This window comes from Serinus canaria, chromosome 4, assembly GCF_022539315.1.
Source record: "Serinus canaria isolate serCan28SL12 chromosome 4, serCan2020, whole genome shotgun sequence".
NCBI lineage: Eukaryota > Metazoa > Chordata > Aves > Passeriformes > Fringillidae > Serinus > Serinus canaria.
Window position 1 is genome coordinate 28,908,311 of NC_066317.1, and position 18,301 is coordinate 28,926,611.

Consider the following 18,301-nt stretch of genomic DNA (forward strand, 5'->3'; position numbering starts at 1 on the left):
CCTCTGAAACAAGGAATGTATTCCAGCTCTGGTTCCAGGTGTGTTCTCCAGCCATGTGCTGGCTTGGTCTGGGGGTGACACCTGTGTGTTTGCTGGCAGTCTACTTTCACAAGTAATGGGCAGATGGGAGCACTGCTGCCTCACGAGTACTGAACAGAAGACGCAAGGTTCTTGCCCCAGACCCACATCAAGAGTGAATGCCCCTCTGAAAACCCTTCCTTCCTCTCCCCTTCCTCTACTGCAGGCAGTGTGTTCAGCTCTGACACCCACCCTGCCACTCATACCTATTGCTCACAGAAAACCTACACTGCTTTGGGGACTTTGCAAATGTTACAGCAGTCATTTGCTTGGCAGCAGCAGAAAAAACAGCAGAGCCCAGTTTTGTTTCAGGCTGTGAAGGAGCAGGAAGGGGCCTAGATCCTTGGACTGCAGTGGTGAGGGTGATAGGAGGAAAAGAACTGTCACAGGGAATCTGAGGATGTAATCACTTTAAGGGCTGGCCAAAGGAAATTAAAGGCAGGGAGACAGAATACAAGCTCTCAACAGCAGATGAGGGGGTGTACCAACAGATTTCATCCTGAGTTAGCAAGCTGAAAATGTGATGCACATGAGAAAGAACAAAAAGCTTTGTATTAAAGATGCCTTTTCTCATTTGCATTTCATTTTTAGTAATACTCTAGTGTGCACAATGAGGAATGGGATCATTAGCTGCATGGAAAAGAATGTCAGGTTTCAGGGAAGGGGTCACCTTGCGACAGGCATTGAAAACATGCACAGGCACTGCCTGAACATCTCAGCTTGCACATTTTCATTTGCTTGTATTTAAACTCTTGACTTAGTATGGCAGATATGAAGCCACTGCTGTTGCAAAGCAATTTCTCAGAACTTGCTGCAGCTGAAGGAAAGTGATTTACAACATAAATAATAATTAAAGCAAGCCGTCAGTAATTAAAGTCATTGCAATGAACAACTGCTTCAAGCAACACCAGATGTGGCCAGGCCCTTCCCTTCCACGGGCAGCGAGGGCTTTATTTTTCCACATCCTGTGGCTCCTGTGACAAGCCTTTGGTACAACACGTGGTGTTAGACCACGGTTAACATGTTCTTTTTGTGCCCTCAGTTTTATCCTACGGCACACCCGGGTGGAAAAAAAAAAAACCAAACTAAACCAAAACCACAAAAAACCAACAAACGAAATCCCAAACCAAACCAAACCAACAAATAATAATAATAATAAAAACCTAAACAACAACAACAAAAAAAACCCCAAAACCAACAAAAACCACGCCCACAGTGGCCGAAACCACGGTGCCCTGCGCGGCCACACCGCTACCGCCGTGAGGGCGGTGAGGGCCCCGGGCCGGGGCGGGCGGCAGGCGGCGCTGCGCACGCGGCCTCCCGGCCTCCCTCCACCCCTCCCTCCCTCCAGCCTCTTCCCGCTCAGTGGCGCCGGAATCAAACCGCGCCGCCCGCCCGCGACATGGTAAGCGGGGCCGCCCGCCCTCCGCCTCGCTCCGCTTTCCTTCCCGGGCCCTCGCAGAGGCTGCGGGGGGAGCCGCGACCGCGGTGATGGCGGGTGACGGCCGCCCACGCCTCGTGTCCCCCCGACCCGGTGGCTCTGAGGGGAGCGGGGCTCCCGCTTCGGGGAGGCCCCGCGGTGCCGCTTCTGGGGGTGCAGCGCCAGCATGGCATGGGCCGTGCCTTTGGGTTGCTGAAGAGCGGTGTAAACGAGCCGGCACCCGGAGGAGTGGCCATAGCCCCGTGGCTGTGCCTCGGGGTGGGCACGGTGCCCGCTGCTTCCCCCGAGACACGGGAGCCCAGGTGTGGCCAGGCTGAGCCTCTGGCTGCGGCTGTGGGGAGGTGGGAGCGGGCAGAGCGAATCGCAGGTGTGCCCGAGTGCGCTCACAGCACCGCGTTCTTCCGTCTGCCTGCAGGAGCGGCAGCCAAAGGGATGCTGGTGGTGTGGTTAGTATTTGTGGTGGGGAACGCCTGCCAGTGAGGTAGGAATTAACGTGAAAGTCAATAACCTTCATCGAGAGTGCTCTTGGCTTCGTTGTTTTGCTCTGTTTGCTGGAGTGGCGGTGTGAAACTTGACGCCCGAGGAGCGTAGCTACAAGCACATGCTTGCAGAAGCGCCGCTTCCATTCCACGTCGTGCGCCTACGGGTTTTGTTCCTGCTGCTGCTGGCGGTGTCAGGGCTCTTGGAGAAGGCAGGAGGTGGAAGTTAAATCCGTCTGCTTTCTGTTCATGCTCCTGCTTGAATGTCCTGGCAGCTCCCGGTTCTCATCCTTAGTAATGGTGCTTTTTTTATTAAATATAATACTGAATTGCTTCTGTTCCTGACTGCGTATTATTACAGCTGCATAAGCTAGCTTTAACATTTGTTTTTTAAAAGTAAATCAGTCTGGCCATTTTGCTCTTGGTGTGTATTTTAAGTGTTATGTGCTGCCTGATCATGTTCTTTTTTAAAAAGAAGCTGCTATTAAAAAGTAAAAATAGTGTTGACTCCTTTTTGTTGGAAACTTGGAAATGTAACCATGTCTTTCTCAAAGTATCTTGTCATTAGACTACCCACTTCCACTAATTTATAGGTGACAATATGCCTTTTTTGTTAGTTTGTTTTTTAAAATGAGACCTTTTTCTGCCAACATCCTATTTGGCCCTTTCCATCCCCCTTTCCCTTTCTTGTGGCTATACACAGTGTGAATCAGAGAGCGGGGCAAGGGGAAACTTCAGATTCAAATTGTGGCTGTTGCTTTTGGGTTGTTGAGGATTATGCTAAATACTATTAATTAAACTTAAATTCTCTGAGATATTTGATACCCTAATTTTATAAGAGGCATATCAAAATAGCATCTCTGAAAGTGACCAGAGGAGACTGTTTCTCAGTTTTGTGCTGTTGATTGCAGCTTGTGAATAGCCATTTTTGCCTTTTGCCTGTAGTTGAACCCACATTATTTAATGCTTGGTCACACAACCAGAGAGAAAATAAATAAAAGCAGCATGATTTTTCAAATGTGACCTTGAAATTATGAAGTTGGTTTGGACCTTTGAAGAAAGGCATACTTCAAAATGCTCTTTAACTCCTTAAAAAAACATGAATGGCCTGCAATTCACACTACCGTCTGCATATCACAAGATAGAAAGCAATATTAAAAAAAAAAAATAAACCAGACAGAAAGTACTCCTTATATTTTTAAGAGCTATTGAACATTTGTGTGAGTTAGGTGTAAATACATATTTTGGGATTGGTATGTGTCAGGGAACATCGAGGCTGGAGCAGGGTTGGGTTATATGAATGACTGGCTCCAAACTTAAAGGTAAGTCCCTCCATTTAATAGATGAGCTTAGTGTAGAGATTATTTGCAAAGAAGGAGTTTATCTGAAAGCCTGGGTTTAGTAGTAAGGTATTTTAAAGGATGGCAAATATAACTTACAGGTAAATGGATTTGAATTCTGAGCTCATACTAATTATTCCGATGGCTGAATGTCTTGGTTTGTTTTTTTTCTTTTTTCCCTGTTCTAGTCCAAGAAAAAAGGTCTGAGTTTTGAAGAGAAGAGGGCTCGCATGATGGAGATTTTTTTTGAAACAGTAAGTAACTTGTAATTGTCCTGCATTTACATTGGTGGGAAAACAGGTCCTAAAAGGAGCTTAACTGTGGATGTAGTTGAACTCTGTATCCTGGCAGGCATTTCACTGATGCCCTGTGACATCAGGGTGAAAATTACAGGGGCAAACTTCATTCATTTAACTTCTGATCAGGTGGCCCATCCCCAGGTGGAGCCAAGGAATAAAGATGCACAGGTGGTTTTAAATTCTTCAGGTGCTGCTTATGGTCATCTTCTCATTTTGAGTCTGTTACCATAAGAGGGGACAGCAGGAAATTAGGAGGTATCTCACTGCATTTTATGGGAGGAGAAAGAAATCTGAGCTTTAGAAAAACTGAGAGCAGAGTTGGAAGGGGTCCCTGGGGAGAAGAAACCTGGAGATCCAAAAGCTGAGCTACAGTTGTATTGGTGGCACATGTAATGCACCATGTTTTACTTTTTAGAAAAAGTACTGTGACACTTGAGTACTGGAGCAATAGGGTGCATCTGTGCTGACAGTCTAACCTGGGATTTAAGTGCTGTATGATCTGAGATGAAATATGACGACTTCAGATCACCAAAGGAAAGAGAAGGGCTTATTACAATAATAGTTTTTTTTCTTATTATTTAATTCTCAGAATGTTCCAGTTCTGATGAGGGATATGCAGGCTATTTCCCAAGCAAAACCAAAACATGCAATGTATTTCCTACTTGCTTTTGTTGGCATTAATTTAGTGTAAAAAACACTCAGGCTTAGATGATGCTGTCATTTGGAACTGAAATGTCTTTTATGTTTTGCACAGAAAGATGTCTTCCAGTTGAAGGATCTGGAGAAGATTGCTCCAAAAGAAAAAGGGATTAGTAAGTGTTTATAAAAGTTATTTCTCTTGAGCAAGTAATCTTTTTTGAGATGGGTCCTTCAGTGTAAATTTTTCTGGCTACAATCGTAGGTTTGTGATTCTAATAAAGGAAAATATAGCTAGAATGGGAGACTGGTCAGTGGCAGGGCTGTAGTGTTAAAAGTGACATGGGATGGGGGCTTGCTTAGGCTCTGAGCTGCCTGATTTGGACTTTCAGTGTATGAAATCATTGTTTGCACTCAGGTATTAAATATCTGCCTGTAATATCACAAATGTTTAAAATGCTAGTCCAGATATACATGGGCAGTGTGCTCTTGAGCTTTTCTCCCCCCAAAATGGCTGGACACCTATAAATGGAAGGGACTTGTCTTTTCTGTGAAAGCCTTCCCTATGAGATCCATTGGTTTAGGATTAGGTCCAAGAGGATTTACCTATGATCTTGGATTGTTTTGTATGTTCCTTATTAGTTTTCCTTCTAAGCTCATTGACAAAAGGGAGGCAAAGCATAATGTGTTTGTGTACTGTCCTTCTCTAGCTTATCTTGGTGGCACTGCAAGAGTAAGTGAACTTGCTGAGAGAATTGCAGAGGTGAATATCACAAAGCAGAGTTTTTCAGTTGTGTCAACAGCTAACAGAGGCATTCATGGGCTTCTGAAGAGATGTGGTGCTGTCTTGGTTGGTTTGTCAATGCAAATGTTTAGTTGTAATTTGCAGTAAGGTTGAGTTTAGAGTTTTTAAAGCCATTAACACCTTTGAATAGTCCAAATTCATCCTGTCTCTGCATATGAAGGCATTTAGCCACACAACCCAAGCCCCAGTTACTCTGAAAAGAAAAATTACTAACCTGTTCCCATCCTGACATCCAGCCTGTAGCTTCCAAAAGATATGGGACCCCCTGTAGTCTTGAAATTGAACATCAGGTACCAAAACCCATAATTGACCTCAGAAGTCTTTATATCTGCAACACCTGAGGATAACATAACTACTTAGCTTTGTTGAACAGGTACCATTTTTTTTAAATGGTGAATTATATCACAGGATTGAAAGGAAATGATCGGTTGTGTTCATAAATGTTGATGCTTATGAGTGAAAATGGTGTTTTATACTGGAAGAGAATATAATTAAAATCATTGTAATGTAACGTGTATGTATTTTGTGCAATACTCCTGAGCAGTGTTTTGCAAACATCTGGTAGCAGATGTGTAGAATAGCAGTGTTTAGGAGCAAACTGCTGGTTTCAGAGTACAAGTGAAGTTTTGAGCATGTTGTCCTTGTGAAATCTTCCAGCTAGATGACATTTGAGGAGAATACAGATGATTGTAGATAATAGTTTGTGGTATTCATAATTCTCCATTATCCAGCTGCTACATGGTTCTGATTTTACATTTTTGCTTTTATTAGCCTCGATGTCAGTGAAAGAGATTCTGCAGAGCCTTGTTGATGATGGCATGGTGGACACTGATAGAATTGGAACTTCGAATTATTTCTGGGCTTTTCCAAGTAAAGCTCTCCATGCCAGGAAGCGTAAATTGGAGGAGTTAGAGTCTCAGGTAAATCTGTTTTATGAAACATACTTGTTTATCTGAATTGGTTTGCTTTTTCTTATACCTTCCTGTCATTCTTGTTTATATCTCTCCTTTTTACAAAATGTACATGTCCACACACGCAGATTTTACTGTAGGAATTATCTATCATTCATAGTAGGGCATTGTCATTAGCCTACTGTTACCTCAGGAAAGCTTTGGAGGTTCTTATTGGAGCTTGAGAAAACTTTTTGTCTACTTGCTGCTGAAAGCATGCTAGTCATGATGCAAAGCATCATTTAAGGACTCAAAGGTAGCATGCTTTTGTGTCTTTTATATAATGTAGGCTATCATGAGGCAATAACTTAAAAGTGATGACAGCTGGAATGCATAACCTGAGTAGATGAGGTTTCTACTTAGGCCATTGTGTTTTCATCTGCTTTTATTGGTGGCTTAATTTGTGAGCACTTCTGTAATCCGGTACTGCACTTTTAGCAGGAGAAAAAAGCAAATTGGTCATGAATCACAGAATCAAGGAATGGTTGGGGTTGGAAGGGACCTCTGGCGATCTAGTCTAATTCCCTGCTAAAGGAGGTTCACCCAGCAGCAGGTTGCACATGATAATGTGCGGGTGGATCTGGAGTATCTCCAGAGAAGGAGAGTCAATGACCTCCCTGGGCAGTCTGTTCCAGTGCTCTGTCACCCTCAGAGGAAAGAAGTGTTTTCTCCTATTTATATAGAACTTTGTGTTTGTGCCAGTTGCCCCATGTCTTTTTGCTGGCCCTGGCTTTAAAGAGTCTGGCTCCATCCTCTGGACACCAGCCCTTAAGGTATTTGTATTGATAAGGTCCCCTGTCTTTTGTGAAGTTGTCTCTTCTTCAGGCTGCACTGGTCCAGCTCCCTCAGCCTTTCCTCATAAGAGGGATACTCCAGTCCCCTCCTTATCTCCACAGTCCTCTTTTGGGCCCTCTCCAGTAGCTGCTTGTCTTTCTTGAACTGAGGAGCCCAGAACAGAGCAGAGCGCTCCTGAGGAGGCCTCGCTAGGGCAGAGGACAGGGGGAGGAGAGGCTCTCCTCAGAAGAGCAGGGCATCTTTTGTTGCAACATTGCTGTTCTGTGGATCTGGTTCCTTCCTACTTTTTGGGAACCGTCTTTCTTTCTGCTTCTAATGGGAGTGGGAAAGCATCTATTCATCAGTTTATTTGCAATTGGAGTATATGATAACATGATGAACAAATGAGCTTTTTGAGACCATGTGGTGTGATTGTACAGCAGCACTGCCAACTCTTCCTCTGATTATTCAGCATTATGTTCTTTCTTCAAAGAATCATTGAATTAATGCAGATTTACTGGTAGCATCTGAACATTTTTACAGCAATTATTTTCTTCAGGCGTAGCTGTGAATGAATCTCAGGCATTGCTGCCTTTTGTACAGTGTTGTCAACTTCAGCTGTTTCTTTATATTTATACAATTATATCAAATTATTCAAAAGAAAAATGCTTTTTTTCCCCGTCTTGAATTGAAAAGGGAGTTTGACTTAGCTGAATATGGTTTTACTGTTTTCAGGCATGGACTTAACCTGCCACATGACTTAAATAATTTTTATAGACTGGTAGTAACAATGCTCTGGCTCTTATTCCAGTGGAGTTTCATTTGCCCGAAACTGATTAGTTTAACTCTGCACTGAGTTGGAACTGAACTTCCTAGTAAAATTACTCAACTTATTAGTACATTCACTCAAGTTTTAGATGAGGCTATTTACTCTGCCAACACACAAATTGCCAACTAAGAAACTGAACAAATATGTTCCAAAACTCCTGCTTTCTTCACCAAACTCCCTGGTGCCACTGTTTCGTCAAATGCAAATGATTTGCTCTTGGATCCTTTTTGTTGTTGCTCATGCTCCATATTATAGCCAAGTCATTGAAAGAAGGAATTGATATTTGTTGTCCTTGCCCTTGAGCCTAGTCCCATTGTGAATTTTGAACATAATTGATCAAGCAGGTCTCTGGCATACCCTGATGAATATCTTCCTTGGAATGTCTTGCAGAATCTGCCTAATGTACTCCATGGTTAGGATCCAGGAATTGCCTACAAAAATATGCTGAACTGTTTTTAATGTACTTAAACATATCTGTTATTGTGAAAGTGTAATAGACATGTAGTTATTTATTTGTGATGTTATTTCTATGTAGAAAAATACTATTCTGATATGAACAATTCTGCAATATAAAACTGTTCCAGAAATAGTTTTATTACCAGAGCCTTACTTGCAAACCAAGCTCTGCCCCTGACATATGGGCTTATTGGTATAAGAGCTCTCTTTTATGATGGTATGAGTCTTCAAAAGTACTTCTCTTCATTAACTTGGTTTTCTGATGAGACTGGAAATGTTTCAGCATTTCAGGGAAAAGCATTTTCACTATCTGAAAATAACTTCTCTGTTGACACAGTGGAAAGGTGGCATTTTCAATGAAAAGCACTCTGAACATTTTTACAAGATGATAACAGGTTCTGTCTGTGAGTTCAAATTGGCTCTTTTGGTGTTTGTACTCTTCTTGATGTGCACACAGAGATTTTCTTAAGGACTTCTAAATCTATTCACTGACTATCACAGAACTTTTTGTCAGAACATACAAAGCAAAGGAAAAGAGTTAGCTATTGTACCATTTCTGTTGCTTGTTGCTTGTCTTTGATCATTCCCATATAGAGCTTGTGGCATGCTGAGAGATGTATTTTCTCTCTGTGTCTTGTCCAGATTGATTGTTAACTACCTGAGTGGGTCTCTTTGTTTAGCAGTTAAAAGCCAGAATCAGGCTGCCTTATTTAAAGCATGTTTTAAAATCCAGCAGTTCAGTTCATGCTGCAGTTTAGGCTTTTTACCAGGAGGCATTATCTTTGTTTCCTGAGGGCATGGGTAAATAGTCAAGGGAAAGGAGTGATCCCAAGTGCTGAATTGTCATTTGAAAATAATGTGGAGGAACAGAACAGGCTTCTTCATGATGCCCACTGATTCACAGCACTGAGGCTATGTTTGACAAGCTGGGTCTGCTACAGGACCTTTTGCCTGCATATGTTGGTACTTCAGAATGTTACAGCCAGGTTGCTCATAGCATTCTGCATTTTACAGAACTTGTGATTGTGGGAGACTGTTTAAGGAGCTGTTCTTGAAACACTTTTTTTGTTTCAGATTTTTTAGTGATTATTAAGCCATCCTGGAGATGCAGACGCAAAGAAGTCTGGCTTGATATTCATAATGAAGATGAAGCTAGTTTTGTCTGGATGTTTTAAGCTGCACTTCAGAGGGGTTCTGTATACGCCAGACTTTTCCCAGGAAGGATTTATTACATGATTAGTGTGCAGAGATACCACAATTAAAAAGAATGCTAAAGTTTCTTTTACAGCTTCCCTGCCTGACCCCATCCTTTGGCTTGCTCTTGTGGAGGCAGGTGTTTCAAGAGGGGCACTAATCCCTGACTTATATATGAGGCAGATCTTGTGCTGATCTAATTAGTATCTCGGTGGTGCCCTCTAACCCCAAGTTACTGCTTGGGCCTCTTCCTGTTTTTCTGAAAAGCAAGGATAGCAAATGTCTTTAGTTTGTGTAGCATCTGCTAGAACTATTTCCTCCAATAGCTCCCACAGTGAGAATTAGTAAGTAGGTCCCTTTGGATTTTGTATTAATTTGTTTTGCAGTGGCATGGTTGCTCCTAAGGGTTATGTCTTCAGGTGCTTATTCTTCACCTCTTGGTTATGCTTATGCATCTGTGAAGAGGACTACTGAAAAAGTGAAATATATTGGAAGCTGCATTTTAGTGAGATGGGTTTATACAACCATTTGGTTTGCTTGCATGTGGAAGTTGCATTTAGTTAGATTGGGTACAGGTATGCAACAGTGAAAGAAGAGCAAGGGTGTGGACTAAGAAATAATGTTTTAACAATGTTTATAAATGAAGAAAATTTTAATGCAACCTCACCTGTCAAGAGGCCTTTTGAAGCTTACTGAGGGGTTAGTCTTCCTTCCCTAGAAAAGGTGAAATGATGTGATCTTTATCAATATTTTTCTGGCTGTGGGATTCAGAAGCCTGGAGTTACCTATGATCAGTTATAGGTTGATATAACAAGAAACAAGATGTTTATTCTCGGTGTAACAGTTGTGAGTGAGGAAAAGAGAAATCTTTCTGATGTAGCCTTAGTATAAGCAGATTCAGCTTAGATTTTTTTCATTTTTCATCTGTGTCTTGGGCAAAACACTTGCATCTGTGCTGAGAGGGACCTAAAATATTAAGCACTTCAAAGATGTTGTGGTTAGTGTAACTGCAGACGGTACTATGAGCACTGTAGTCCAGTAGCTTGGGAAATCAACCAGTTATTTTCTTTTCCTCAGTGTGGTGTTGTTCATTTCACTGTTCAATTTAAAACTGTTCATTTCACTGTGTTGTTATTTGTCTCATTTCTCACGGTGTTGCTCTCTTGTGGGTTAATCTTTTGTGTTCTGAGGCTTTTGCAAGGGAAAGTTTAACAGCCAAAACTGAACAAAATGGTGTCACCTTGAACTGCAATGGAGATGGAACAGAATTTTTTTAGAGCAGGATAGAGGATGGACATTTTGTGCTGTTCCTTGTGCTTGCTTCAACATACTCATGACCAAGAGAGTTTCTGACCATGTTTTTCTCCCACTAAGCATTGCATTGGGCCACTGTTAGTTAAGGTAGAAAAGATTAGTTGATGTTTCATTCCTTAAATCCCTGCCCTAGGGCTGGAAAAATGAGGGATTTTTGCTTCCCATGACTCATATATTGAACCAAGGGGAGAATTTGCACTGGGTACATCCTGGCTCACATTTGCCAGCTAGTCTGGGGGGAAAAAAAAAAAAAAAATCAGAAAAAACCCAACAAACCCCACCCCCCTGCAAGGAATGAACTTGTTGAAATCAAGTGACTTCATATGTATTAAATTGTTTGTACTAATGAGCATTGAAATATGAAAAGTGAAAGAATTTATTTTCGTAAAAAAGCAGTGAAGGGAAAGCTGTATTAGGAATGCTTATATTAGGAAAGCACATTGTTTGAAAATAGTTAATGGAAAAAAATATTCATATTGTGAGTAATCTGGCTTGAAGCCACATGAAGATATCTGACAACTTAGGTAAAAGGAGAGAACCTTGTTTGTTTAGAGTGCACACAAAAAAATTTTGAGTTTTAACCATCAGAAAGTTCTTTCAAGATGCAGTTTGGTTTATTTCTATCCTATATTTTTCCTCCTTAAATACTGTTACTGGACAGTTGCTGAATAAATCTGCTTGAGACCACTGACTGAAGCTCAGGAAACCTCTGCTGTCCTCATTGTTCCCGTGTGAGCCGCCTCCTCCTTCATCCCATTGACTCAACTGTCGCGGTATTTTCACATGGTTTGGAGGTTGATCCTGGACTGAAGTTAAGTACTAGCTCAGCAGTAGCTGGCTAAAAGTAACCAATCCTGAACTGAGGTACAAATCTCTGGAGATGACAGAAGTGCAGTGAGGAGTAGCAGGCCTGATGGTGCTTGAAGTTGGGTGATGTTGCTGTAGATACAGGACTAGTTTTGTGCCCTGGATGGAGCTTTGCATCAGCAGGGAGAGCCTGTGGGACCTAGTTCTGTGGAGCAAGCTTTTGGCATTGCTTTGTAGAAATGTCCTCAGCAGATGATACAGCATCATTTCTTAGCAGAGCTCCTCACATACCTCAGGTCTCTATTGCAGTTTTCAGCCTCTGTTAGTTTTGAATGCTCACTGTTTTGGTTTTTTTTGCCTCTCAGCAATGATGAGCTATTCCTAGAGGTACATGTGCAACACCTTTGGAATCCATGGCTTAATGTTTTCGATAGAACAGTTTATTTTTGTGGTGTAATATTTTCACATTATCCATTGAAAAACTGTATTCAGTGTGGTTTTAAAAATGTCTATTTATTGAAAAAAAAGGACTTGAGAGCATAAAACGTGTTAAGGTTTATTATGATCTTAAGCTTTGCTGTAATACATTTAGAAAGCTTAGCACTATCTTTTTCATATATATTTTATTAATTTTAGGTAGTAGATAGCATGGTTAAAGAATTGCCCTCTAAACCAGAGAGGTACATTTGCAGAACCAGAAGTCAGAACTAATGTGTGTGACTTATGCTAGGAATTACTTATTTAGACATTTTTCTCATTCAGTAATTTAGACATATGTGTGCTTACAATTTATTTTTATTAGGTTGCAGAAAATGTAATAAATTGTTCCTTTCCAGAAAAAATAAAATTCTGATGGCTGAAGAGGTCTTTCTTTTAATGCCATTATAAGGCCTTGAGCAATGTGGTCTTGTGGAACCTGTCCCTGGCCATGGTAAGGACTGGACAGTCTTTAAGATCCCTTCCAACCCTTAACCATTCTTTTGTTCAGTAATATGTAGGCAGGATCCCAGTGTGTTGACTGGTGTGTTGACTGCTAAGGTGTTATAGCAGTCTTCCCATATGCATGCTGGGCCTCCTTTTTCCACCTCATATTTGAGGATGTGTCATTTAGCTTTCTAGTTAGTTGTTTGGTTGGTTGATTGGTTGGTTAGTTAGTTATTCATTCTTCCTTGGCTTGCCCTGACCATTTTGTTAGTCTGCAGCCCTAGTGAGCTGATTCCATTCTGTGCTGGCTTACTTTTTTTATTTCTCTTGCATAGTAACTACTGTCGCAACAGAGACAATCAGTGACCCTTCCTATGTTCAGCCTTGTGGCTTTCACTGACTTGTGCATTTTGTTTGAACTGAAGGACTAGACTCATAAAGAAATGGCTTACTGCAGAGCTGGTATGGTATGACTAACTCACTTCAAACCATCCAGGGGGAGCTGTAGCAGTAAGGGCAAGAGGCTGAAAATTTGCATCATTTAAACATTGTGAATATGTTGATTACATCTATGCCCATTTATTTGTTCATCCTGTAAGGCTTATTCCCTCTCTTAGTCTCCTGGAAAATGTTAATAAAATTTCATTAGAATAGTCCACAATTTTTGTTACTTCTGCATCTTGCACTTGAAAAAGCTGATATCTCAAAATTATTCTGCATTTACTGTGTCCTAAAATGTCCATCAGAGAAGACTCTTCAAATGCGGGAGCTTAGAGCCTTCTGGAATTATGTTTTATGGCATGCTACAAAGCCCTGGAGAGTATGCTTAGTTACTGCTGTCATGGCAGATTTCTAAAAATACAGTGCTCTGGAGGCTTCTGTTGGAATTAAGCAACTTCATAATTTGGTGTTTATTAGTTGAATTTCATGCTTTTCCTTTTACTGTTAATGTGTAACTAACATGATGGCAACTGGGAAATGTAGATTTACCTTTTCTTCCTTCTTGATAAGCATAAGGTAAAATTGGCATGATTTATGAGCAATATTTTTTAAAAACTGTCTCTGTAATAACTCTTAAAGATTTTAATATAGGTTTGAAGGAAGATTCCTGCTATACTAAAAAGGATATATTGATATTTATTCTGATGTAATGCAGGAAAACCACTACTTTTTTCAAACAGGGTTGTGTGTGACACTGAATTTTTTAGGTAATATCCTCACACAGTTTACCTTTTTGAAGATATTTGCACTCTGGCTGCTAGCTCCATTCCTGGCACTGCAGTGAAATTGTTAATCTGAAATGAAAATAAACTGAAATTAAAAACAGGGCTCTCACCATAGAAGCCCAGTCAGGTCTGGCAGAGACAGCCCTGCACATCTCCCTGTGTCCCACAGTCAGCATGGCAGGTGGGAATGACCCTTCAGCAGATCAGCAGAAAACCAGCAACCCAAGTGTCTGGAAATTTGCCTGTACTGTAAGGCCAGAAGCTTCCAGCCTGATGATAGGCAGCCAATACTACTTTCAAAGCTGGATTTGATGGAGACAGTGAATTGTAGTCCTATTTAACGTAAACTTTGACTTTCACCTTAAAGTCTTTTAATTCAATTATTATAGCATATTTTATTTTAGAAAATTACCATGCATGCAGAAATGAGCTACCAGCAAGCAATTATAGAAGTCTCACTTCATAGAATTTTCCTCTTTGAAAGGAATAAAATTAAAGAAAAACTAAACAAAAAAATGAGTATAAAACCAAAATGGGTTATTTTGATGCAGGGAGGCTTTGGAGGAAAAGGCCTTTCTTGTCACAGCCAAACAGCTCATTATTTTTGAACATATGGAAAGACTCTTCTTTGTATCAAGAATTGGAGATGACTGGGTGATCTATCTAAGCATTACTTAAGAGTGACAAATTGGCATAAAGAGTTAGTATGTAAAATTGCTGTCAAAACTCTGAAGTTTGATAGATGTATTTTACTGAGGTTTATTATTTTACTGATAATATCTCAGTGTAGAATTTGGGCATTTCTAGAAGTTTGTGGAATAAAGTTTGATTTTGTTTCTAAAGTCTTTAAGCAGAATGTGAGCTTGGGGAATATTGCATGAATATTGTGTTTTAACTTGTGCTTGTCTCTACTTAGTCCCTGAAGGCATTGTCAGTGTATGGTCCAGCTGCTTCAGATAGCAATCTTTAAAAACCCTTTAGGGAAAAATTGAAACTTCTCTTAATTCTCTCCCTTTCTTTCCAAGGGAAAATATCTTTCTATGTTCTTCCTGCCTTGAACAGACCTATTAACTACCATCTTGGACTTTGTAGGTTTATGAAATACCCTAATATTCAGTAACAAACATGTCCTTCATGTCCAGGTATGAAAATTTTCTGTAGTTCTGTCAGTCATGTGAATGTCTTTTGAAGTTCTTTCAGCTTTCCTTACTAGATTGCTTGAATTTGTGAAACAGTGTTGAATGAGGTGTTTCAGCTGTTTTCTGTTGGTTTGGGGTTTTTTTTAGGTTGATTGGGGCATACTTGATATTTGTATCTGAGTAGACGGCCATCTGTCCCTCAGGTCGTGCCAATTACGCCAACTCTGAAAGCAGCCACAGAAATTCAATTCTTTCATAGAGCCTGCACAACTGTTTCTTTCACCTTTTGTCTTTTAAGGAGGTTGGCCTCGAGCAGTTATTTTTTGTTGCATAACTACTACTTATCAAATGGTGTTGTAAATGAATGAAGCAAAACCAAAAGCTCTTGGTGAGACATTTTCTCTAAATTAACTTTATTATGGCAAATCTAAAGAGATGGAAAAAAATTGAATTAAAATACTTTTAAAGTAGAGGGATTTGCTGTATGGTAATATATTTAAAATAATTGCAGGTAACAACATCAGATTTGTACATTTGAGTCTTCATGTGGATGGGTGAAGGTTCCTATGGAGGGGGAATTTCTCATTTGTTTCTTCTGAATACCCCACATTTTATTTTATTTGCCAGAAAAAAACCAAATACTCATATTCAACATGGCCTGAGAACAGAGCCATGCCTAATTTACTGTATGATATTTCAGCTTATCTGTTAGCGTGTAAAGTAAATCAGGATTATAGACCTAAATTTAATCTTGAAATGCAAAATGAAATGTGTTTGTGGGAGGGGCAAGTAAATCAGTTTTTCCCACATGGATACTCTAGCAAAACATAGAAATACTGCTTATGAGTGCAGAGATCTAACTTAAGAATTACCAGTTTTTGTGAGTCTTTGTAGTGCTTTGTCAAACAGTTGTATGGAGAGTCAGGTTTTCAGTTTAGTCCCCTGAAAAAAACCTTCACTTACTTTGCATGAGTGTCAGATACTTTTTTTAAATCACTGACATATTTGTAGTGCTAAACTTAAAAATTCACACTTGTTATCTCTTCAGTCCTCTTTAAAATGACGGAACTTACACATTGGCAGGATTATTAGTGTGGTGTTTTGGAGCAAGTGTTATTTACTTCAAATAATCAGTGTACTATCCTTTAATTTTGAATAGCAAATATGATGTGTTATGGGGGAAAGGGAATGTATTCAGCTCAGTCTTAATGAGCATGATGAGGGAGTGACGCTGTTGTGCTGCAGGCTGATCAAGAGGAGGAGGGGGGATGAGGCTTTCTATAGGCAATTAGCAGCAAGTCTCAAAGTCACAGGCCTTGGTTCTTGTGGGGGACTTTTAAGCCCCCCTGACATCTGCTGGAGAAGCTGTACAGCAATATGCAATCAGTCCAGGAGTTCCTGGAAAGCACTGACAGTAACTTCCTGCCACAGGTCGTAGAGGATCCCACAAGGAATGTTGTGCTGACTGACCTCAGTAACCAACAAGGAAGTCTTGTGGGGATGTGAAGGTTGGGGACAGCCTTGGCTGTAGTGGCCACAAGATTGTATAGTTCAGTGTTGGATGAAGAGGTATCAGGACAGCAAGCAAGATGATGACCATGGACTTTAGGTGAACTCACTTTAGCCTCCTGGTATATTCTTGAAAGAATCCCATGGGAACCAGCTCTGCAGGGAAGAGGGGTCCAGGAGAGTTGGTTGATGATGAAGGCTCACTTCCTTCAGGCTCGAGGATGATGCATCCTAATGAGAAAGAAGTCGGGCCAAGGGCACAAGAAACCACCACAGATGATTAAAGAACTGCTGCCGTTACTCAAGTAAAAGCAAAAAGTTACCAGGGAACGGAAGCAAGGCCAGGCCACTTGGAGTGAGTATTGAGAGGTGGTCAGGTGAAGTAAAAATGAGACTTGAAAGGCCAAATCCCATCTAAAATTACGTCTAGCCACCTTCTGAAATTCAACAGGGACAAATGCAGGGTCCTGCACTCAGGGAGGAAAAACATTATGCACCAGCACAGGCTAGGGGCCAACCTGCTGGAAGGCAACTCAGCAGAGAAGGACCCAGAGAACTTGGTGGACAGCAAGCTGTGCTGGAGCCAGCTGTGTGCTCTGATGGCCAAGAAGGCCAGTGGTATCCTGGGGGTGCATTAGAAAAAGCAGGTTGAGGGAAGTGATACTGTCCCTCTGCTCAGTCCTGGTGAGGCCACATTTGAAGTTCTGCATCCAGTTCTGAGTTCCTCAGTAGAAGAGAGACATGGAGCTCCTGGAGGGGTCCAGTGAATAGCTACTAAGTTGGTCAAGGGTCTGGAGAATCTCTCTTAAGAGGAAAGGCTGCAGGAGCCAGGCTTATTCAGCCTCAAGAAGAGGTGACTGGGAGGGACCTCCTTAACTCGTCTAAATATCTAAAGGGTAGCTATCAAGAGGATAGATCGAGGCTCTTTTTGGTGGTGCAAAGCAACAGGACAAGAGGCAGTGGGCAGAAACTGATGCACAGAAAATTCTACCTGAAATGAGGAAGAAGGTCACTGTACAGGTGACCAAGCACCAGCACAGGTTACCCACAGAGGTTTTGGAGTCTCCCCCACTGGAGATATTCAAGAATAATCTGGACGCAATCTTGTGCTCTAGGGCAACCTTGCTTGAGCAGGGATGTTGGATCAGATGATCCACTCTGGTCCCTTCCAACCTGACCAATTCTGTGATCCTTTGTCTCCAGAAAATTGAGTTTATTCCCTATCCTCTCCTGAGTTTTGAATTGACTCTTTCAAAAATTAAAGGTCTTTTTTTGGTAAAATTTATACATTAAGAGAAGAGAGTTCTTGAAGATTTTTCTGATACACCTATATTGCAATATTTAAAAATTAAAAACTTCTTATGAGTACAGAAATATTGTGGGCCCTAACTCTTCCATTCTCTTTTTCTACAGTCAATTTTTCCTTCCATTTTATGATGTTTTCTTGCTGAAAAAATCTTGTTTATTCTTCAGTTTATGAGTAAAAAATTCTTACTCTATCTTGCTTTGATCTCTACTCTTGTTCTTACCTGTATTTCCTGAACTATTGCAGTCTCCTAGTTATTCCTTCTAAGTCCCACCAAATAGAAATCCCTACATCTATTGCTGAAATGACTTGGAGTGGCTCAGGATATGACCTTGCATGCTGCTTTCTCTTCCTTTCACAAGTGTTAAAAGATTAAAAAAATAGATGTTAATTATATTTATGTGGCAAGTGTATGTTTGCTGTTTGTGCTCACTGAGAGTTTAATGGGATGTTTATCACATGCCTGACTGAGGTCCCAGTGGACCTGGTGGCTGCTCCTGCTGTAGTTCAGTTTGGATGGGTTATATGGAGAAATGGCATTTCGTGAGTGATACGGAACATCCCGAGACCAGAGCAGAGGCCACAATACTGCAGGCCATGGGAGAGCTCTCCATGCTGCTGTGACCATGATTAGCTGGCTGCAAAGTTTGCCTATGTGTATTTGGAAACCCAGGGAAGCATGGATTTGTGACTGTGTGTGTAAAAACAGTAGCTGTATGCTTGCTTAGTCTAGTACTTAAGAAAGCAGTTCTGCCTTTCAGTGTGCTGCCCTTTGGGATTTTTCTTCCTCTAAGT

At 41.1% G+C, this 18,301-nt stretch overlaps 1 protein-coding gene across 2 annotated transcripts in view; it reads left to right on the forward strand.

Moving 5' to 3' along the window:
- Positions 1-1,412: 1,412 nt before the first annotated feature.
- The window catches only part of MND1 (meiotic nuclear divisions 1), a 41,265-nt gene continuing 24,376 nt past the window's right edge, over positions 1,413-18,301 (forward strand). For both annotated transcript variants that reach the window (XM_009101213.4, XM_050973619.1), the window contains exons 1-4: positions 1,413-1,483; positions 3,527-3,592; positions 4,392-4,449; positions 5,850-5,998. In XM_009101213.4, the coding sequence (XP_009099461.2) occupies positions 1,481-1,483; positions 3,527-3,592; positions 4,392-4,449; positions 5,850-5,998 (276 nt within the window). In that variant the 5' untranslated portion in view covers positions 1,413-1,480. The remainder of the gene's footprint in view (positions 1,484-3,526; positions 3,593-4,391; positions 4,450-5,849; positions 5,999-18,301) is intronic.